Below are 24,006 nucleotides of genomic sequence, written 5' to 3'. Positions count from 1 at the left end.
CTGACAAGAGCAACACTTTTACTGAGCATCTGTTATGTGCTAAACTATAAAACTGAAGTTCCAGCAGGCCTGAGACTGCTCACTTAGAAAGACCTGCTAGCAGGCTTGGCAATTGGGAATCTGGCTTTGAAGAGGCCTCTCACCAGATCCCTGGAATGGATACACTTGGTTCACTGTGCCTGAACTATTAATACAAACAATGTCATTTATGCTAAAGCACTGCTCTCTTGTTTGGTAATGTGGTAGGCAGAAGATACCTATGGGACAAGCCCACTGTAAAAACCCTGGACACTGGGTCTCTAATGAGCTTTCCTGGTGGACAGCGTTTCACACATGTTGTCACAACTCATTGCTGAAGAAATTAAGTGCTGTCTGTGTGCTCTACGGGGAGAGGACTCTTGGAAGCTTATGCCTGCTAACCTCCAGACCTTACTCACATGCCTTTTCCTGCTGCTGATTTTGCTTTGTTTCCTTTCACTCCATAAATCCTCCCCATGAAGAAGGTTAGATACTAAGCCTTGTGAGGAATCTAAGCAAATCACTGAGCCTGAGTGTGGTCTTACAGCTCCCTAGTCCACAGGCATCAGAGACTTGTTCTGTCACAAACTTGAATCCAGGTTAAGTCCAAGGCTCTTGTGTTCCACGATGTCACACAATGGCTTGCTGGTCTTTAACATTCACTCTTGCCAATAGCTGAATGAGCCCTGCTGTCCTTAGATTTCCTGTGCCCACCAGTCACATCTCAGTGCTTTCTCAGGTGAGAATAAACTATAGAAGACCACCCAAAGAAGCAGAGCCTGGAATGGTCCCCATTTTTCAGGCCTATAGAACTTATTACTGTTAGTTTTATCCCAGTGGATTTTCTCTGCCTCTTGTTATTGACCGGCCTCCCCCTGTACTGTGAGACTAAGTCAGTATATTTTCTAGCAAAAGTGTGGATAGGGGGCTAACCAGGGACGAGAGGCTAGTGTCGAATGAGGCCTTGTCTACCTGGTGGCTGCCAGCCAGTCTCCTGTTCTTGTCTTGTCAGAGAAAATGGACATGCTCCAAAACCCATAATATGTAGAGTGCCAGGAGTGAATCTTCACATAAACTTTAGCATTGGGTGGTAATGATGTGTGGGTTCATCATCAAAAGTAAGGTTCCTCTCTGAAGGGGTGACTGGGAGAGGGACAGATGAAGACATTTCCCTGTGAATCGAAAATGCCTCTAAAAAAACTAAATTTTTTTTTTTTGGTCAGGACTAAGGCTTGAATCCAGGCTTTGCACTTGCCAGGCAAATGCTTTCCTGCTTGAGCCATTCCTCCACCTCTTCCCTTCCCTACCCCACTTTTTATTTTTAATGAAAAGGTCATGTTCTAACTCTCCAAGGATGGGCAGGAGATGGCTATGCTGGAAAAAAAAAAAGTGACAAATCTCTAACATTGCCCACTAGTGTCTCTGTTAAATGCACCAAAATGTCTCACAGAGAAGAAATTGTCCCCTTTCCAATTGGCACAGGCTGGGCTCATCTCTTCCCCTAGGCTGAGAAGGTACAGAATGCCTAGTTCTCTATTGTGAAACTGCATCTTTCACCTAAGAAGCCTGAGGCTGAGAGCTAGAAGTTTATTGTAAAAATGACCCATTAGTGGGCTCTCTCTTTCTTCTTAAAATTTTTTTCTTTTCTTAAAAACATTATTTATTCCCAGCACCCCATGCCTACCTCATACACCCAGCACTCCGTACCCACCCCCCACCCTCAAGAATGCACACCACGCCCGCTCACACCCACCTCGCACACCAGCTCTTTCTTATACCCCACTTTCCCACTGGGTCTGCAACAAGACCTTGGCAGGGCATGGAGGTAACAAGCAGGAAGACTCTCCCTCATTCATCCTTGGCGAAGGTACAGGAAGGGGAAACGAGGGCCTCAGAAGACCAGCCTCGCACTCCCAAGTTCAAACCTATTCTGACACAGGAAGTTATTATATGTAATCATGAATGTCACAGTCACTTCCTGTTTATAAGCCTCTTCCCCACCCTCCCCCACAAACACACGCGCACACACACATACACAATCAGTGTGTCTTTGACATCTCATACACCAATCCCAACCTCCTAAGGGTGGAGAGTCTATTGTATTCTAATATAGTAGACATAGACCATGCCAGGGCACAACCGCCACTCCATCAAAAAAAAATGCATCCACCTTCAAAAGACTAAATGCAGGGAACAGCCAGGCCAGGGGGGTAAAAGTTGTCATAAGAACATGATGAGCTCCCAGGATTTCACAAGCTTGTGTTTGAACCCATCTCTGCCGCTATCCAGCCATGCAGCGTAAGCAAATTATTTAATCTTGCTGAGTCTTGGTTTCCTTATCAGTTAAGTGGAGGCAAATGATAGTGTCTACTCCACAGAGTGTGAGGATTCGGTTGAGAATTCAGCCAGACGGCATATGATTCATAGCAAGCCCTCACAAATACCAGTACAGCTGCTGCTGCCCCAGTTGTTGATGGTGCTGGTGCTGATGGCGCAGTTGGAAGGAGCCCACCTTCTGGGGTCCACCGTGAAAGCACACACCTTTTAATGTCACTACCTTTCTCCATACTTCATTTTGTTACCACTCCCTCTCCTTCCCACCCCCTCCATTCTAAGAAGTCTACTGTCACTCCCACCAAAGAGATGGCCAATGCCATACATCTCCTTATCTCCATGTCTTTTTGAAACACTGTCCCTAAAAAGACAAAATCAAATAAGAGCTCTCCTTCTTAGTATGCATTTTTCCAGAGAGTTTCCCCTACCCCTGATAGCTCTGTCTGAGTCATTTCTGTCACCCTGGCACACCACTGTGCCTCAGGGGAAACCATCTAGGTCCGTGATTGTGTGTATTCTTTTTGAGAGTGGCTGATTTCTATGGTTTCGAGGACAAAGGAATCTGTGTTTTGCCGGTGGTCATTTTTTTCCCCTTTTGTTTTGCTTAATTACCACTCTTGCTGTCTATAACATTTATTTTTAATGATGAGGATTAGGTCCTGTCAATAATAAAGATGCCCAAGAGTGGACAGTGAGAATTCTTTCTCAAGAACACTGATCCTACAGGGGATTGTGTCAGGCTCAGGAACACAGCCTCCAGAGAGCAGGCAAATCCCAGCCTGAGCCAGGCACTGTCACTTTAGAGCTAAATGACCTTCTGGAAGTCACTTGAGCTCCTACACCTCATCTGTAAAAAGGGATAATAGGTCCATTTGGGGGAACGTGAGACCATGCATATAAAGTTCTTAGCCTCGTACCTGGCAGACAGTAAGCAGTCAATACATGCTAAGCTGTCGTTACGATGCATTCTAAAATCCAATCCAAATCTAGGCTCAAAGCAGCTGTATGGGAAGAGAGAGGCGAGTTTGGTATCAATCATCTGCCTCCAGTGTGGAAGGAAGTAGAATGGGAGCCCTTCAAAGAAACAGGCTCAGTGCCCCTTGCCAGTTGGGTAGCCACTTCCCATGAAGAGAAGTTGGCCACTTAGGTATTAATTGGCCTGCAATAAGACCATGTAAAAGCCCATGGGTGTTAGTCAATAAAGATTTGCAATTATCAAAGTGATCAAGAACATTCTTCATCTCCTCATGGTGCCAACCCTTTCTGAGCACCAAGCACCCTCTCCCAGCTACTGTCATTAATTGCCTTGGATGCGCTTTCTGGAAATAAATGTGAATCCAGAGGAGAATGCAGTGATTGGTGGCTCCCAAAAAGCTCTGTTCATGTCTGTCCCCTGGAACCTATGTGTATCACCTTATGTGGCAAAAGATACAGCTGTAGCTGAAGACCTTGGGGAGAGTCCATCTTGCCACGGCAAAGCAATCCCTTCAGCCACAAGAATCATGGAGAGCCAAGGAACACCTTGTCCCCAGTACTTTGGCAGGAAATGCCACCTTGCTGATCTCCTGATTTCAGATTGCAGGGGCCCAGAACTGTTGGGGTGGGGTGGGGTGAGGGATGCATTTCTGTAGTAAGGCATGTGGCACTTGGTACCCAGCAGACTAATGCAGAGTCCCCGCCCCAGCTTAGCTCCAGCCCTCCTGCTCCATGTAGGACTTGCTTCACACAAAGAGGAAAGCATAGGGCACATGCCAGAGTCCTTGGAATAATGCACCTGCAGTGTCTGCCTCTCTGCTGCACCTGGCTAAATGGGGTTGGGCAGGAATCCACTCTGCTCTTTAGAGACCTTTCAAAGGGCAGAAGCTCGGTCACCTCTCAGGTTTCCACTTTCCTTCTGAAACTCGGCTCCAGCAATCACAATGGCGAGTCAGTTATTTGTAACACCCAGATTGTCATTTCTGACAACGGGGCCGCATTTATCTGTTGAGTCTAATGATCGTGCGGACAGGAGCCTTATTTGTGCTGTCACATTCCCCTTTATCACCATCTACATCCAGGCCTGTAGGGGACTCTCCAGACGAACCGTAATGCCTCCTAGACATTGTGCTCGCTACGTGTCCTGTTCTGGCACTTTTCTTCAATAGCAATGGAAGCTGAGTCAAGTTTAAAGTCTGTGCTGTTGCAAAGCGACCAGGAAGCTGGCAAGAGCCAGGGGTCTTGCATGGTGATGCCATGTTCCTCAGCTACAACAATGTCCCTCCCAGGACGACTGCATAGCTGCTGAGCCAGAGAGATTTCCTCACGACAACCATCTGGCTCTGATTTTGCAGCAACACCTCTTGAGAATTTCCCAGAGACCCAACAGAAAGCAGCAGTCACTGGTATTTTGGCCACCACACCTGCTGAGGAGGTGTCACATGCTCATTCTGAACCCACTGGTATAATTTAGAGAGAGCTTTGCCAAAAGGAATCCCTGGTCTAGTTAAAATAATATGTTAGCTTATGAGCAGGAGGGGAAAAAAATAAGACATTGTGGTTGGGGAAAAAGAAACTAGAATTTAGAAATCAAAGGAGCCAAATCCAGGACTCGGCCTCCTTCTTTCCAGCTGTGTGGCTTGGGACATGACTCACCTCTGGCCTTGGCTTCTCATTTGAGACACAGGAGGTAACTGTGGCTCCACTGGGTGGCTGAGAGGATTAAGCCAATGCGGACAAACCGGGAAGCTCTATGCACCTGTCTGTGCAGACTGAGAGGCCAGAGGATGGAAGGCAATTGTCTTCTCTCTTTAGTTCTGTGTTTTGAAAGCCTAAGGTCAGAGCCAGGTAGTCCCAACATACACACAATTGCACTAAAGGACCATTGTGCAATAGGGAAGGGGAAAGGGGGAGTTGTTCACTGCCTCCTAAACATTTATTAAGGCTATGAATCTACAGAGACCTCCAGCTGGACTCTATCTTATGCTATTCCATCTCTGTAACACATTGAATTTCAAAAGATGTTGTCTGGTTCCTCTTATCTCTAAAAGAGAGTGGGATGGTTCATGTCTCTCTCTTTCTAAAGGAACTAAATTCACACATCACAGGGAGAATGTTCATGCCATCCCAAAGGACAGAGCTCTTGCAGACACCAAAGCTGCATCTGACCTTGGTTGACCTGTGTGCTGGGAATTGGACATGAACAAAGCTGCAGAGGAACAACCCTGCATGGTCTTTGGGAGGCATGGTGGGCACAAGGAGGGAAAGGCTCAAGAAATAAGTCACTGGGTGGCCTACCTGTCTGCTTAGAGCAAGACACGAGGGTGGCTGAGAAAACAAATGGTTGCTCATAGTGGAAGTCTACTCAGCCTCAGGAGAACTGGGAAGAATGAGGACAAGGCATTTGTTGTTCTCTACCCTCAGGGAGGACATCTATTCACAAGTGTGGATGGGAAACTCAAATGCATTGTGAATTGTGAATTAATCAATAATATCCTTCTGGGTATTCGCACCACAGCTTGTTCTCAACATGTTCAACTACAGTGATGTTGCTATAAACTCCTAAATGGCAGAGAAAAGCTTCACCTAAGTTCTTTCATACTGGACTCAGAACACGATATGTTGCTGGGTTCTGAACAAGTCTCCGGGAGACAGGACAGGCTAGCGGCAGAGTGTGAAAACTGGAAGGCGGCTTGGAATTTGGATCCTTGAACTCTCATTCAGAAGGTTGAGTGACCCTCTGGCGTTTGCATTGTCAGCTTAGATGTAAGCATCTATAGATTCCTCTTTGAGACATACCGATCCAGACTGGTCCTTCTGAATCTTTGATATGCATGTGCGTTCCTTGGGCACCTTGTTAAAATGCAGATTCTGATTCAGAGATCTGGGATGGAGCCCAACATTTTACATCCTTTAGCATGCTCCCAAATGATGCCACTGCCTCCCCACCATACGTTTTTAGGAGGAAGAATCTACTCACTACTGTTTTCCTGTAATCAGGATGGACCAGCCCAAGCAAGGGCTTTTTCTAGATGGATGGCTTAAAACATAAAATGTCTGCTGACCTAATATGTTAGATTATACTCGTGTACCTTTCATTTGGAATTAGCATAACTATTTATCTTAACTTCCATTCAGGTAATTTTTATATAGCAAGCACTTTAAAGAAATAAATGTCTAGCTAGGTCCAATTTGGTACTTTCTCACTAATACTTAACATACAACATTTTCTGTCCCTAAACTTTAATGCAAATTTGCTCCAACAGCCAAATTCTGATTAGTGTTAATGCATGGCTAAGGGAATTGAAGCCAGCTTGGCAACAAAGACCCCTCTGAATGAACGCCTTTAGTAGTTGGCAGCTCTATATTTTTTCAAAGCAAGAGTCTCTTCTAGAACTATTTCCTTCCAATCAAAATGAAGAGCTGACTTCATCAGTTAACACTCCATAGCAACTAGGAGGCTTTTGCTGCTTCCTCCAGCCATTATTTCTCAAGACACAGCCAGGCGTACCCCATTAACTGCAGCATGAGAGGGAACACTAGTAGGAACGTGATTTCCCCATTGGAATGGCATGGCTGGCAAGAGTAGGGAATGAAGTCCAGCAAGCAGAACAGTTATGCACACAGTATAGACAGGGCATATGGAGACATCAGCAAGCAAAAGGAAATGGGGCTCAATTTGATGTGACCTATGTGTTCTGACAGGCACAGGGGACTTGAACAGTGACATATTAAAAATTCCAAGTAGGTAGTCATCAGAGGGAATTTCATTATCATGAAGAGGGGCCAACTGCTCAGCTAGAATCTGGTCCAAGACCTTGGTTGGACAGAGCCTGGAGCAGAAAGGCAGGCCTTTATGCTCTAAAGAAGGCCATCTCCATTCTCCAGAGCTGTGACCAAGAAGAACCCACCTGCTCCTTGTCTATGCATGACAGCCCTGTGCTTCACCAGCCTGCCCTTCACTCCCTGACCCTCACCAGGATCTGTGACCGGTGTCCAGTGACCTGTGTCTCCTTACTTGTCCAATGCAAACATCAAACCCGACTGGCTTACCAGCAGCCTCCTGCACATCTCCAGCCTATGCCCAGCCTGATTACCTCCTTGCTGAAGAAAATCATAGCTGCTTGCTGACCAGGCCTCAGCAAATCCTGTCATCTCCCTTAGCCAGGGCATTTCTACAGCTCAAAGGACCTATCATTCAGCTCCTGTCAAACTAGGTAGAAGAACTAGGGCTCCCTGGAGGGCCCAAGCAGCTGCCTCTGCTGCAGACAATAGTTGTATATACCGTGTGTGTGTGTGTGTGTGTGTGTGTGTGTGTGTGTGTGTGTGTGTGTGTGTGTGTGTGTGTGTGTGTATGCATGTATGTGTGGGGACACATAAGCAAAACCTACAGCTGTGTCACAGTTTACTTGTATTATCTCATTTGACCTCAAAGTAAAGCCAATATTATCAGCCCCACTTTATAGATGAGGAAACTGAATCGTAGTGAATATAAGCAAGCTCCTTTATCAAATCTATGTTCGGGAAAGAAGAATAAAATACGGTCCAGAATGCCATGGAGCTCAGAGTCTCCTATGCTCAAGGCCACCTAGGTAATAATAATAACTCATCCTTTCAAAAATATTTACTGAGTTCCCATTGTATGTCAGGCCCTGAGTGTGTGAGGCAGGAGATAGACTAGTTAACTAGTGTTTACTGAGCATGTGCTCTGTGTCACGCTTTGCATTAAGCACCTTATAGCTTGATCTCAGTCCTCAGCATAGTGGCTGATGTAGACATCCTTACTTTTCACGAAGCACTGAGGCTCAGATTTGGTGATGATTCGAGAGCATCCATACAGCTGGGGATTACAGAGCAATTCTACCCCAGCACCAGCCCTCTCCAGCAAGTTGGCCTGAAGTGGGCCACTCACATTCTGACTCCAAGCCCACAGCTCTCTTGGTTACTCTTTGTCACCTCCATAGATCCATGTCTTTCTAAAGAGCAAGAGCCTCTGCCACCTTTACCCAGCACCCCTCAGGGCTGAAAGCATGTAGCTGTATCCCAGCTCCTTACATAGTTGTGTGCCCATCACATATCTAGGAGTAGAATCAGAGTAGGGTGATCTAAAGCCAGTGACCAACTTAGCTTTCCTGCTCTTAAAGAAGAGTGAAGCACTATTGGAATTTTCCTATTAGCCTCACCTGGAAGGTTCTTTCCATTTATATATTTATCTTGCTGTTCCTTATTAAGGAGCAAATAATATTTTCATGTAGAATTTATATTTTTTATTTTTTGGCATATATTTTTTTCAGATTTTTTTTTTTTTTTTTTGGAGCCTGAACTCTGGGCCTGGGCGCTGTCCCTCAGCTCTTCAGCTCAAGGCTAGCCCTCTACCACTTGAGCCACAGCACCACTTCCGGCTTTTTTCTTTTTGCTTATGTGGTGCTGAGGAATCGAACCTAGGGCCTCAGGTATGCAAGGCAAGTGCTCTACCATTGAGCCACTTTCCCAGCCCTATATATATATATATATATTTTTTTTTTTTTTTTTTTTTTTTTTTTTTTTTGCTGGTCGTGGACCTGAACTCTGGGCCTAGGCACTATCCCTCAGCTCTTCAGCTCAAGGCGAGCACACTACCGCTTGAGCCACAGCGCCACTTCCGGCTTTTTCTGTTTATGTGGTGCTGAGGAATCGAACCCAGGGCCTTATGCATGCAAGGCAAGCACTCTACCACTGAGCCACCTTCTCAGCCCCCAGCCCAATATTTTTAAAATAACGTTTTTTATTGTAAAAATACTGTACAGAGGGGTTACAGTTAGATGAGCAAGGTGATGAGTACATTTCCTATCAAGCATTGTTACCTCCTCCTTTATTTTTCCCTACTCTCCCTTCCCTCCCACCTCCACAACTACACTCCTTCCTCCCCTTTCCCTCCCCACCCTAAATTGTAAAGTTCATTTTTCAACAAGTGTCTTGTACATCTCATTGTTACAACGGGTCAACCTGTATCCCTATTTAAGCATTTTGTTTTTTCCCTTCCCCTCCCCAAGCTAGAGAAGTGTGTATACAAGATGCATGGCACTGGCATCAAATACAGTGAAAACAGGGGTTATATCGTGGGGGAGGAACATATAAAGAAACAAAAAAATACATGGTACATTATAAATATTGTTAGGAACAATAGCAAGAAAGAAAAAAACCACTTGTGTCCCTATCATAGGGTTCATTTCACTTAACATTCAGAGAAGATTTGTACACATGTTTTCTAGAAAGTCTTGACTGTTTTAAAAACAGTGCAAATGAGCAAATGTTCCTTTTTTCATTTACTCATATCTGCAAATATCTTATAATCATAGATTTGATCACATGTATAAGTTTGCCAAGTCTTCCCTTCCATGTCAAGTCATATCATGTGTTTCCAACTAAAGGTGATTTGTTAGGTTTTAGGTGTTGTGTTGGTTTGGTTTTTTTTTTTTTCAAGTAACTTTTAGTTTGTGTGTGTATGCGTGAGTCTGTTTTGGGGCTTAAATTCAGGGCCTTGCTCTTTCATTTGGTTTTTTCACTCAAAGTTAGCATGCTATACTTAAGCCGCATCTCTACATCCAGCTTTTTACTGGTTAATTGGAAATAAAGAGTTTCTCAGAACCGGATGCTGGTGGCTCACGCCTGTAATTGTATCTACTCAGAAGGCTGAGATTTGAGGATCGTGGTTCAAAGCTAGCCCTGGCAGGAAAGTCCATGAGACTCTTATCTCCAATAAACCACCATAAAACTGGAAGTGGCACTGTGGCTCAAATGGTAGAGTGCTAGCCTTGAGCTGAAAAGCTGAAGGACAGTGCCCAGGCCCAGAGTTCAAGCCCCACGACAGATAACGACAACAACAAGTTTCTCAGGCTTGTCAGCACAGGCTGGCTTTAAACCTCAATCCTCAGATCTCAGCCTCCTGGGTAACTAGGATTACAAGCACAAGCCACCAGCTTAAATGTTGCTTTTCAAGCTTAGTAAAAGAATAATCAAACATCCATTGGCTATTTACGCCACCATTGTGCCCCTAAATTTACCATCTCTACCAAAACAGACCGAGACCAATAGCTTTTCAGATGGCAGCTCCAAGCATGCCAGAAAGAAAGCCAGAGTAGAGATTTAAAATGTTCTGTTACCTAGCATCTAGTTATCTGCCTGAATCCACAGCAAGTTTGTCTACCTGCTGATCCTGACTCTCAGATCTGTAGCCCACCCCTGCTGCCTGAAACACTGACCTGAGAACCCAGCAAGAAGGAGAGACTCTAGCCCATTTCTAGAACCTAGTGAGCCAGATAGTTTTTCCACATTCATTGTTTGCCTTTCTGTAGCTCCTGGGGGTGGGGGGAATAGAGAGACCTTGAGATGTGTCTGGCATAGGGACTTGATAGAGCAAAAGAAGCTCCGCTTCCCATCAGCAGTCCCTGGGGAATGTGTCTGAAAAACATACAGACCCAATGAGTCACTGTCATCTAGAGACACATCCCTCATCGTTCCAGACACTTTTCTTCCTAAAGATGATACACAGCTCCTACTTGAAGGTTGCCAACAATAGACTCCCAGCTGTTGGCTCTGGTATAGATATGTAACCCAAAGTGGGCCAATCAGAGCTCATCCATGGGGCTTGTCACATTGAAAGAGGAAGCATCTTCCAACTCAGGGTGGTGCTAGAATTGAAGTGCTGCCACCGTGCAAACCTCATGCAAAAGAATTGCGTGGGAATAAGAGAGAACAAGGCCAACAGGTAGAAAAGGAAGAGGGAAAGAAGATAAAGCCCTGGCAACTGTCTAGTTAAGACCTGCATTCCAGTTTACCCCAGAGGCCTCACTCTTCCTACAGTTTGGAAATCTGAACCAAAAAATTTGTCAACTAGTCCAGATAGAATGTTTGTTACCTAGAACCAAAGAATCCCGGTTAACACCGCCTCCATCGAGCCCCTTAGTCCCTCCTATAAGCATTTATGGAATGCTTCCCCACTGCTTCCCTCTTTTCTGAGAAACAGTTTGAGAAATGGAGTCCTGATCATCCTTATCCACAACAGCAACATGAGCAACCATGACAGACTATTTGTTCTTTCCCAGCATTGCCCCAGGTATGATGGGGGACACAGATGCCTGTGATGGTCACTGCCTTCTGGGTGCTTCTCTGCACATCAAAATATAAGAAATTCCAAGGGCACAGAGCACATGCTGAGCACAGATCTTTTTTAGAACCAGGCATAAATCAATCAGTCTGTGTGGAGTTTTTACAGAGCACAGACACTCATCACTGCAGATTATCCTGACCTTTTAGTACCAAACATCCCTTTCTTGAAAAACCATCTACCCCTCAGGACAAAAGGTTTTGCTCCTTCATCTTAAAGTTACTCTCTTCAATAGATCAGTCTATTTGTGGGGCTTCTTCACTCTGGCCTGCTCCTAAATCAAGATTGAATCTGCTTGCTGTTTTTTTCCTGGGCTGCCCTTTTCAACTTTATCCAATTTAACACACACACACACACACACACACACACACACATACACGGTGAGAGAGAGGGATCTCCTCTCCAGAGTTCCCATCACAATCAGAATCAAGGCTCTACTCCCTTTGAATAAATGCCTGGCCTCTAAGACAGATCCTATTCTAGGATCCAATCTGGCAATCTATTTGAATGACTTCCCGTATGTTTTCTGATCCTTTTTAACTTCGGTGGCTCTCAAAGAATTATGTGAAAAGGAAAAAGAAGCATTAAACACATTTCCTAAGAAATAATCCATGCTTAAGGTGCCTTCAGAATGGGAAACGGTTTAATATGAAGAAAGAGGAGGAGTTGAAAGGCTTTGGTATCTGGAGGCCTTGTATTTCTTATTACCCTTCACCACAGGCTCTGAACAGATCTTCAGATATTCTGAGATCCCACTACCAACCCAGCTGGCTCCAAGACTCCACCACACAGACATGCCCACTAGGAGAACAAATGGCCAGCCTACAGAATCCCATTGACTTGTGGATAATCCTTTTTCCTCCCCTCCAGGAAGAAATTCCTCTTTCTCACAGATCTGAGATGACAGATCATTATTATCTGCTTTCCTTTCCAAAACCTGTATGGTCTAAAATAAGTTATACTCCTCCAGGTCTGTGGGTCAGGAATTCAGTCAGGACCCAACTGGGTAATTCTCTAGATAGCATCAAATTCTGCTCCTTCAAGGTGTCAGGTGGGCTGGGCTCAAAGTCCAAGATATGCTCACATAGCTGTTGCTTGGGTGCTTTCCGTGGCACCAGCTTAGCTTTCTTAGCACAGGATAGTCTTAAGGTAGCCACAGTTTTTTTACATACTGGCTGGCTTTCCCCAGAGACAGAAGGAAACTTCAAGACCTCTGAAAGGGTAGGCCTTGAACTTGCCAAGTATCACTTCCACCATATACTTCCAATCAAGGCAAGTAAAGCTAGCTCAGAATGAAGGGGAGAAATAGACTCTACTTGTCAATGAGTGGAGAAACACATGTAAACAAAGAAGAAAGGAGATGATGGCCATTTTGCCACATTATCCCTTTTTCCCACTTACCTCACTTGCAGGACTCATGCTCTTACTTAGTTGATGGCCACCTGATCTCCAAAGAGTTATCTTAAGCAACTCTTTTCTTCCCAAAGGTTATCCAGCCTCACAAGCTCTATCCTAACACTCAACATCATCCTTATAGTCAAACTTTACTTTTCTGGAGCCAAAGATCTCCTGAGTACTTCCATGAAATTCATCTTTACTAACCTGTTTTCTAATCAATTATTTGTTCTATTGTAATAAGGATCATTTAAAACTTGGAATATACTTATAAGCTGATATCCCTTTATAGTTTAGACCAAGGGTTGGCAATCTTTGATAATAAAAAGCCAAAGAGTAAATACTTTCTGTTTGGGGAGGGCCATATGGTCATTATTGTTACTATTCAACTCTGTCATTTAGCAAAAGCTAAATGGTGTGTAATTAAATGAGCATGTCCAGATTCCAATAAAACTTTATTTACAAAAACAGGCACTTGGCAAGATTTTGCTCTCAGGCCACACTTTATACCAAGGAATAACTTTGTCTTTCAGTTTGTATTAACTAATAATTATAAATTCCACTTTTATCCAAAATTCATTTTTAAATCTATAAATTTATGATGGTATTGAAGTAACCAAAAGTCATAATAGCACATACTTGTAATCCAGCCACTGAGAGGCTGAGGTATGAGAAACAAAAGTTCAAGATCAGTCTGGGCTATATAGAAAATTCTGCTTCAAAAAAAGGTGGAGGTAGGAAGGAGGAGTACATGTAGGGAAAAGAAGGAAGGGGACTGTGGAGAGAAGGAAGAGGGGAGAGAGGATATGAAGAGGATTGTGGGGAAAAAAGAGAAGGAAGAGGAGAGAGAAAAGGAGGAGGAAAACAAAACCCTTTTTTGCCCATAGTTGTAAAAACGCAACACATTTTTTTCTTACTCTTTAGAAGAAATGCCCCCAAAGAGTCACCAGATGGGATTGTTTCTCTGTGATAATATCTGCAAGTCCTGTTGGCATGCCATGCCTTGAACTCTTTCCATTTGTCTCTGCATGTCTACAGATGTCATTCTTCATGTGTCATTCTTCTGCATGGAGTCCTCTCTTCATCTGTGTTTACCTGTGTTTACCTTTATAGACTGGCTCACTGCCTCTCATTTCCACCTTTGGATATTTGTGTCTTCTGTATGTCTCTATGCTGCCTTGTTTATACAAATACACATCTGTCTCTTTCTGCCCTGCCTTTCTCCTAAATATATATTACATACATAGGAATTTTGTTCATTCTTTTCCTTTGCATGAAAAATTTTCCCTGTTCTTGGGTTTTCAAAACTGATGTTTTGTTATATATCTTTCAGAGCTTAGAAAGATATATAACAAAAGAAGTTCCTATTTATGTAAATGAGATATCATATATAAATTATTTAGTCTAGTACCTGGTACATAGTAGGTACTCAATGATTACATCCTTTTATCTGCCCTACCCTTATGTGATTTTTCACATCATTCAACAGTTCTCAGCAGGAAAAAAAATGTTAATCCTCTACATCGATTTATAATACGCAGTTATTCTCCTTCACCTTACCCAGGATATGGCTCTCCATATGCTCTTTGGCATTGCATTGTTTGTGTATGTTTGGGAATTAGCAAAATTAAAGGAATAGACACCCAACAGGAGACTAATGGCATAGTGCCCCTTTTGGTCAGCCGCCCAGAGATGATCTTGTACCTTCTCCACCTCCTTCTCAAACAGCTCTGCAAGTATTTTTTGAGCTCTCTGCTTGCACTGAAGGTGGAAGGAAATCAAACAGGCTTCTGTATTACTGGGAGAAGCAGGGAAATCAGTGAAGAAAACAATAGAAATCCAGATGCAGGGACTGGAAGATCATGGAGGGAGGTGATCTCTGAAGCGTTTCCTTTTAAGATGGGATGCAAGGCATGAGAAGGAACCAGTTGTGGAACTCAGCAGAAGGGAAGGGGAGGGGAGTGCGCTTGTCAGAGAGCTCTGTTCTGCAAGTGGCCTGGGCTGAAAACATGCATGCTGAGACATGAGGGCTGGGGGACAGTGGAGGGCCCAGGCCCCCAGACCAGGAATGGCAAACACAATGAAACATATCCAGGGATTTTAGACAACGGGGGCTGGCATGATCTGACCTATGTGTTAAAGAAGAAAAGATGAGGAGATTAGATCAAGTGAGGAAACAGAAAGGAGGCTCTCCAGAGAGGGTGGCCATTGGAGAGGAGAGAAGAAAGCTGAGCTGAAATATTTCCAGAGGTAGAAACGACATGATGGGCTGATGAAGTAGATGAAAAACCAATGGGAAGGGAGGGGGCTGGCTAATGCCAGGCTTCTGGCTTTAGTTCCCAGGTACCCATTTTTGGGAAAGGAGGGGTAGAGCAATCAATAGTTCCATTTTGGACATTTTCCATCAGAGACAGCTTTGGAACATGCAAGGGAGATGTCAGGTAGGCGGTCGAATATATGAGTCTGAGTCTGGGCTGGGAATTCAGGCTAGAGATATAAATTTGGGAGCTGTCAGTCATGGGAATGGATATTATGGGCTGGTGAAAAGGAAGAGAGAGAAAAGAAGAGGGCTCAAGGCTAGACCTGGAGACCCCAACATCCAGAGGATGGGGAGAGAAGGAAGGCCCTTCAGCCAGACAAGGGTGGCATCCTAAAGCTCAGAGAGAAGAGTCTCCTAGGAGGAAGTGGGGAGGCAGAGGCAGAGAGAGTAGGGATGATGTACAGCTGAGAGGTCAAAGGTGAAGAGGACAGAAAGGCCCTAAGTGTGGCCATGGGGAGAGGGTTATAGATGATAGAAGCAAGAGTAGCCTCGGGGAAACTGGAAGCAGAAGTTAGAGGGGGGCGAGAAATGGGTGGTGGGAGAGTAAAGACAACTCTTTTGAGAAGTTTGGTTATCAAGTAGAATGAAGAGTGAGATCTAAGAAGATGAGCAACCAAGGATGGGGTGTTTGGGGAGGAAGTACTAGAATGTGTGTGAAACGAACAAAATGATCTCTAGAGAGTGAGAGGTCATGCCTCGGGTTTGTTGTGTGTGTGTGTGTTTTAGGAGTGATAAGAATGTATAAGTGTGTAACTCTTCACAGTTTACCAAGTGTTGTCACACACACCCTCACACTTAATCCTCACAGCCATCCTGTGAGGTATATAGCAGCTCTGAGTTACAGATGAGGAAGCTGAAGCTTGGGGGAAGGAAGTAGCAAGTTCAAGGGCAAAGCCAGGACTTGGCAGAACCAGGACCACCACCCCACCCCCACCCCCGCCCCCGGCTGCTATTGACCTGACCCTAGCTGGCCCATCCTTTCCTATTGGAAACCATAGCTGCCTTTCAAAAACACCAGGCTTTGCCCTACTTCCTGGCTCCATTTAACTGCAACCTGAGGCCTTCTGGATTGCTACAAGTACCTGGCAATCTCTATCAGGTGATAAGGAAAGGGAACATGCGAACGTCAAAAGGCTCCTTTGCAATTCCCCAGGCTCCTCAGCGTAGAGATTGGTCCCACAGAGTGACTGTGGGTAAGTCCAAGCTCCACACCTATAAAATGGGCGTGCTGAGAAGACCCACATGCTAGGATTGCCATGGGACTGTGGGCTCAGCACAGTGCTGGGGGACCACTCCTAGGCTGCCATGGTTAGTTTAATTTACTTCCTCCCTTCCTCCCTCCCTCATTCTGGAATCCAACCTTTGTAGAGAAGGGACTCCTGTTGTGTGTGGCTCTAGGCACAGCGCATACAGGGACACCATCGTGCTCCAGAGCGTGTGTTTAATGAGGGGAGAGAAGCTGGAACACAGATGCCTCCATCTCCGTCCTTCCAGGAGCAAATGAAGTGCAAGCACTGTGGATATCCAGAGGAGAGAAGGTCGCATCCAGCAGGCAGGCAGGGCAGGCTTGGAGGGTAGGAAGAATGATTTCCATGGAGGGGTGTCTGCAACTGAACAAAGACTCAGGCACAGTAGAAAGAGCAGCACGTCTTCAGGCGCTGGTGAGGAGGTAAAATGGAGCACCAGCTCCCTGGCAGGAGCAAGGGAGGAGCTTTACCCTTGGGGAAGACTGAGGGCCTCTGGGTAGAGGGAAGGACTGGTTATTTCAGGCACTGCCCTCTGGCTTTGCCTCTAGATGGTCCAGAACCCTACCTGATGCCATTGCATTGGTTTCAAGTCTGTTGTCCCCAGGGGAGCAGGAAGTAGAGGGGAAGGAGTGTCAGACCTTATTCCAGGCTACCATGCTTGTTTGGGAAGGTCCCTGGGTTTGTGTTCAGTCTCCAAGATTGAAGCGTTTGACCCAGCCTAGCAACTGCAGTCCGTGACCCCAGTAGGAGGTGCTTTGGAACTAACACTCCACATTCTTCCAAGAAGAGATGGGCCTGAGCAATCTTCTCCCACAGAGTTACTACCAGGGGTAGAGAAAGCTGAGTGTACCCCAGCTACCCAGATTCAAGATAAAAGGATTGGCCTCTAAAATGTGGAGAGACTATGGGCCTTCCCCTCCTGCTGGGTGTCTGACTCTGGGGCTTGGTGAAGATTTCCCCAGAGACTTAAGGGCAGGTAGGCAGGCTTCAGCACTGGGCTTGATGTCTTGTATTATGGAATGGGATGCACACAAGAAAATGTACCAACATAGAAATGCCAAGTTTGAAACTGACTGGGGACCAGAGGAATGGTCCCACACCCACACTTGTCTTCTAGTGTAGTAGTTTCCTCTAGTCCCAGCTCTGTCCTCTTGTAGAGAAATCCAGAGTCTAGAGAGGGGAACTTACCAGTCCAAGGGCACCATCTTAATTTGTGGCAGCACTAGCATCTTTAAGAAACAAAGGAAAGCTATGTACCATTGGCTCCCACCTGTAATACTAGCAACTGGGAGGCTAAAATAAGGAGGATCATGGTTTTAGGCCATCACTGGCAGAAAAGTCCTTAGGACTCCATCTCCATTGAAGAAGCTAGTACAATGATATATGCCTGGCATTTCAGCTATGATAGAAAGTATAAAATAGGTGGATCAAGATCCAGGCATGAGCCTGGGAAAAATAAAGCTAGACCCTATCTCAAAATAAGCAGTGTTAAGAGCTGAAGATATGTGGCTCCATGGTAGAGTGCCTACCTAGCAGGTGCAAAGCCCTGAGTTCAAATCCCAATACCAAAAAAAAAAGCAGCAAAGGAGATCAAAGAAGAGAAAGTGCTTTGTAAAATGTAAAGTCCTGTCAACATGTAGGATTATCATCTTTTTTCAGGTCACTACTTTGGGAGAAAAGAAAACTGAGAAAAGCATGCGTAGGATTGAGAATGTTAGTATCATCGGCAGTGTGGAAAGAACACAAGGATTTGGACCCTGGAGACATAATTAGACACCTCACGCTGCCACTTATGAGCTATGTAACTTTGGCCCTCACTTTGCCTCTCTGACCTTTAGTTTCTTTTTCTAGAAAATGCCCTATGTACTTACTTTCTGAGATTGTATGGGGCCAAGTAAAACAATGCATCAAAGTACCTTTAACAAGGCTAAGCACTCTGAATACAGTGGTCTTAAGAGGCAGACGCAAGGGTGATGGAAGAGCAAGGCTTTCAGGACTTCCCATCCTGAGGCCTGGAGCCAGCTGCTGACAGTGCCGAAACCAGTGTTTTTCTCTCCTGCTTGGATGTACCTCTAAAGTCAACACCGCGCCCTTGACATGAAGCGCTCAGACACAGCACCTAGACACACTATGTCAAGGTGTCTAAGGTGTGCCTGTCCAGGTGCTGACTCAGGCCCTTGCTGCCCATGAGTTCTTCCGGCTGTCCTTTCACGCTATGGGTGCCAGAAGTCATCCAGACAGCTTCCCCCCATCCCTTCCCTCCCTACCACTTCACTGGCGTCTGCATCTTGGTGACAAAGGAAGAGGCCAGGTTGGATCTGATTCAGAACAGGAAGAAGTGATTTCTCCTAAAGATAACTCACAAAGAGAGCTCTTCTCGCCACCACCACCACCACCAACACCACCCCTAAAGGGCATACAACCTCCCAAAACAGCAGTCTCCTTGATGAGCCTCAACCATAAAATGGGCGAATAATACAGCTTTGCATGCCATTGATGGTTGTTACATATAAGCCAATAAGGCCATCAATGTGAATGGGACAGAATTAATATTAGGGAAGTTCTGGTGTCTTCAGTCAGGCTCTTGGTAAGGGTTGCTGCTAGCTGTCCACTCCCCTCCATCATCCTGTTTCTTATGTTACGTCCCACCTGAGTCCAGGTGACTGACCTTGCCCACACCTATATCTGATCTGGGACACTCACCCAGCATTCAGGGACATCCTCTCCTTCCCGGTAAAGTGTCTGGTAATAGTTGGGGCTGAGATGCTCCCCTGTGTGTCTGAGTGGACTCTGAGCTCTAGCTCTGCTCCAGTGGCCTGACTGGGCCCTGCTGCTCCTCCCCCAACATCTCCTTCCTGATCATTCTCCAGGTATAATGGCCCCAACCTGGTTCTGAAGTACGACCGGGCCCAGAAGCGGCTGGTGAACATCGCTGTTGATGAACGCAGCTCACCTTACTATGCCCTGCGGGACCGGCAAGGGAACGCCATCGGGGTCACAGCCTGTGACATTGACGGGGACGGCCGTGAGGAGATCTACTTCCTCAACACCAACAACGCCTTCTCAGGTGAGGGCCGAGACATCAGGCCTCCTCCTGCTTTCCTCCTTCCTCCTCCCAACACCTAACACCTTCTGCCCAGGCCACTGTCACTGGCTGCCAAACACAGACCCCATTGCCTCTAGGAGCTCTGTGTCCCACAAAGACCCCCCAGTGCCTCGCTCTTTTCCTACAATAAATAGTTCTATCCCCAGGCCCTAAACCAGGTTAGAAAAGTATGCATAGAGGCCCATTTTCTCCATGAGGCTGAGTGTCCTCTTCACCCCAGCCTCCTACTCCTCCCAAATCCTGTGGGAGTTCACATAGTCACCCTGCTTCCCTGGTTGACTTCTAGAGCCAGCAGATACCCCTGGATCCACCCTCTGTGCTGCTCCTTGGGGCCTTTCTCATTTGCTGTGAATCCTTCAAAGATTTGCTCCCGACCCCCGCCATCACACAGGTTCATCTCTGTCAAAGATTCTTGTCGATCATCTGCTGCATGCCACACAGATGCTGAGTGACAAGGAGGTGACAGGAACACAGCTTGGGGAAAGGCAGACCCTCAGTTCATGGAGGCTACCAGTGCTTCTCACACTGCGGTGATTCTACTCACCCGCTGTCTATGTGAGGCAGGCTCTGACTCCCAGGGCCAGGGGGACCTGATCCCTGGCATTCTGCCACACAACCAGGCCACTGCAATGCTGCTGGTCCAGGGACTACACTGAACACAAGTTGCAGTGTGTGTGTATGTGGGGGGAGGGGTGCTGTGTACTTAGGGCTGCAGATGAAGGTCACCCTCAACCTCTGATTCTCATATCTTCTCAGGCCTGGCCAGAGTCTGCTAAAACAAAGGCCATTCCTGTAGGGCCCTAACATCTGTCACGAGCCCTAGGGCATGAAGGTCCCTAGAGATGAGCCTCCTCCAGATGGCAGCAGTCTCTTAAGTTTACTCTGGGTCAGGTCCTGGGGCTCAGACTTCAGTCCTGTCAGTAAAAGCACTGTGGTGGACCCTCTTACCTCCTCAATTGCTGGCTTCCTGGCTGTAGGGACACCCTCTCTGCCCCCACTTACACACATACGTTGGCTTTCCCAGCTTGGCCAGTCGCATGGACAGAAGAGGAAGAGGTTGGGGCCTGTGCCAGGGGCAGGGGTGGGCGGTGTTGGTTGGCTGGGAGCCAGCCTTGTGCAGCCAAGAAACAATGAGCCACAGCCCTGAGTGGTGTTTTATGGGTTTTCATCTCATCTTGCCACCAAGTGAGGCCTGAGAGATGGTAATTATCCCTACACAAATATCAGGGCATGATTACCCAGCTGGATTTACTGCCCTCTCTCCAACCAAGCCAAGATTGGATTAGGACACGATTAATTGATGGGCTGATCAACTCTTTAATTCGGGGCAAGGTCAGGAAGGGAGCAGCATCCGGGGATGCCAGCAGAAGGACCGAGTCCCCAGGAAGGCTCTGGAAGACTAGGAGGCAGGATCAGGAACAACTGTCTACTGTGAGCTTGGCTGGCAGGATGCCAGAGGAAAGGACAGCCCCTGACTGGCTCACCAAGCACACAGAGCACCCGTGTGAGACCCCAGAAGCTGAACGCCTCCCGTGCTAGAGAGCTCCACAGCGAAGCCACCAGCAGTTTCAGCCTGGGCTGTGAGCCCTTCCGGCCTTGGACTGTGAGCTTGAGAGGAAAGCTCCACAACTAGTCACTTGGGGACCCATCAGTGACCCTAACTAGACCTTGACTATCCTAGGAGCTCAATTAAAATTGGTTAAATGAGTCCCAGAAAGAACAGAAGCTTCTGACCTGAGAGGCAGTTCATCTTAGAGGAACCTCAGAGTAGGCAGGGCTCATGGAGGCCCCAGAAGACCAGGCTCCTAGGATGGAGGCACTGTGCTCACCTGAAGGGCCTGGGCTGCCCTCAAGGCCGGGCCAGGGACCAAAGGGTCCAGCCAGCCTCAGCCCCAACTGTGCACCTCCTGGTGACTTTCTGCAGATTTGAGGGATGAGTGTGGGGTAGAGTTAATTTTTCAGTTGAGCGGCTTGATTGATTCACGGAGAGGGCGCAGGGTGTGGAGCCAGGACATTTGTGCTGTGTCAGCCCTTCGGTGGGTCCAGCTGGCACGGCATGTGGCCATTGCTACTCTACCCTTGGTGGGAGATCCTGAGAGCTTCTCCAGGAGCTGGCCAGCCAGGTTTCCCCATGGCCTGGAGAGTATAGAAGGACCTCTAGAAGAATAGTCCTCTTCCTTCCCCCAGCCAGATTTGGAATGTTCTAGAATCCCTGGAAAAGCCCAAGACCCTGCCATGTCCTGTGGGGGGGGGGGGGGTCAGTCATGCAAATGGCTCTAGCACTCACTTACTGGGTGACCTTGGACAAGATCCTTGACAACTCTTGGTCTCAACCATCTCAGCCATAAGGCCAGGATAAATAAATCGTACCAACTGCAAAAACTCAACTCCCACCCACCCCCCCCCCAGTGGCTCCACAGACCACTGTAGGATGTCATCTGTAGGATGACCTTCTCTAGCCCTCCTGAGGTAATCCCATGGCCTCTCTGATCTTCTTCCCTCCACATTTCTACCTGAGGCTGTCAAATTTGCTGTTCCCCCTGCCTGAAATGCTGTTCCCACTGATCTTCTCAGGTAAGGTGTCCTCAAGTACCTTATCTAAAACCATATCCTCATAATTCCCTTTGCCCTTATCTGGTTTTATTTTTCTTTGTGGGACTGACCCCTGTTCAAGTATATTTCATACTGGCCTGTCTCTCCTACTACACTCTTCACCTTGGGGGACAGAAGTAGTAACTTGATCGCTATTGCACTCCAGTACCCAAAGAAATGCCTGTCACTTGTCAAGCATCAAATATACATTTATGAATGAACAACTTAGATTATGAGTGAAAAGAATGTATTAGAACACCTAGAACTTAATACAAACTCTTTTTTTTTTTCTGGTTGTGGGGTCTGAACTCTGGGCCTGGGCGCTGTCCCTTAGCTCTTCAGCTCAAGGCTAGCACTCTACCTTTGAGCCACAGCACCACTTCCAGCTTTTTCTGCTTATGTGGTGCTGAGGAATCGAACCCAGGGTCTCATGTATGCAAGGCAAGCTCTCTACCACTGAGCCACCTTCCCAGCCCAATACAAACTCTTTAAACAACAGTTGTTATCATTCTGCGACTATGAAAAACCCAGGTCTAACCTGTCTTGGATAGGGCCTTCCTCTAGACTCATGGGAAAGAAATTCAGGAACAAAAGGACAAAGTGGTCACAGTATAAAGAAGGCACTTTCCAGATCAGAATAGCAAGTGGACACAGTCAAGGGTGAGGGATAGGAAAGTAGATAAGGGAATGGAAAAGGAAGGAGACTGACAACAATCCCAACAAAGTCAAGGCCACAAAAATCCCCTTAAGGCTTGCCTGACCAAAGTACCAGCCCAGTTATTTCAGCTAATGCCATGCTGAGAGTAGTGTACAGAATAAGAGGGGCATTGAGAGGCAGGTGACTCTTCTCCTCACCACACCCTGGAAACTTGGGACCTCTTGTGCTTCTGGACAGAGCCATCCTCCAGCAATCTCCACTCCAACACCCTGAATGAGAGTACCAGTTGTGGATGGGTCAGCACGAACCATGAAACTCTTACCGCTACCCTCCTGTCTAACAAACAGAGGCATGCTTACTCTTTGCATCTTCAACAAATTTTGGATGGCATTTCATAGCAATACACAGAATGCTTCCTTGTCCTTTTAAGGCTGTATAGTATTCCAGTGTATAGATTAGCTTCATTGAATCAGTCCTCTACGGGTGAACATTTAGATTGCTTGTAATCCTTTTACCGTTTCAAAGAATGCTGATAAATGAATAAGCTTCTTCAATAAGTCATTTCCCACGATTGCAGGGATATTTGCAAGACAGGTTCAAAGAAATGGAATAGTTGCATCAAAGGAATATACATTTTTTTTTAGTACCAGTGTTGGAACTTGAACATAGGGCCTCGGTGCCATCCCTTAGCTTTTACACTCAAGCCTGTTGCTCGATCACTTGAGTGACAGCTCTACTTCTGGACTTTCCTGCCCAGGGTCGCTGAGATCCTTAGATCTCAGCCTCTTGAGTAGCTAGGATTTAGGATTATAGTAGCTGGGATTATAGGCATGAGCCCCCAGCTCCTCACAGGTAGTTCTGAAGTACCAGGTTGTCCTCTCATTATAATCCCATCAGCTCCTTCCCCGCTCATGATGGGCCAGCACTTCCCAATCCTCATCAATACAATGTTATGTCAATTTTATTTTTTTACTATTTGCCAATCTGATAGGAAAAAATTGATTTCCAAGTGTAGTTTTAATTTTCATTTGTCTTAAATGAGTGAGGCTGAGAATATTTTTATATATTTGAATCCCTTGTCTGCTTCTAGCCTTTGCCCATTTTTTTTCTATTGACTACTGGTCTTTTTCTTATTGATTTGGAACACCTCTTTATAAATTAGGGAAATTAGCCCTTTGTCTGAAACCCAAGTCGCAGATAGTTTTCCCTTGTTTG

The 24,006-nt window shown here is 46.2% G+C and overlaps 1 protein-coding gene across 5 annotated transcripts in view; it reads left to right on the top strand.

Moving 5' to 3' along the window:
• LOC138830136 (cartilage acidic protein 1) overlaps nt 1-24,006 on the top strand; it is a 145,989-nt gene that overhangs the window by 74,324 nt on the left and 47,659 nt on the right. For all 5 annotated transcript variants that reach the window (XM_070026555.1, XM_070026556.1, XM_070026557.1 and 2 more), the window contains exon 3: nt 19,306-19,502. In XM_070026555.1, the coding sequence (XP_069882656.1) occupies nt 19,306-19,502 (197 nt within the window). The remainder of the gene's footprint in view (nt 1-19,305; nt 19,503-24,006) is intronic.

Source organism: Dipodomys merriami, unplaced genomic scaffold (genome assembly GCF_024711535.1).
Source record: "Dipodomys merriami isolate MVZ:Mamm:240054 unplaced genomic scaffold, mDipMer1.0.p SCAF_184, whole genome shotgun sequence".
NCBI classification, from domain to species: domain Eukaryota; kingdom Metazoa; phylum Chordata; class Mammalia; order Rodentia; family Heteromyidae; genus Dipodomys; species Dipodomys merriami.
The sequence above is the reverse complement of the archived record's forward strand: the minus strand, read 5'-3'. Positions and strand labels throughout refer to the sequence as shown.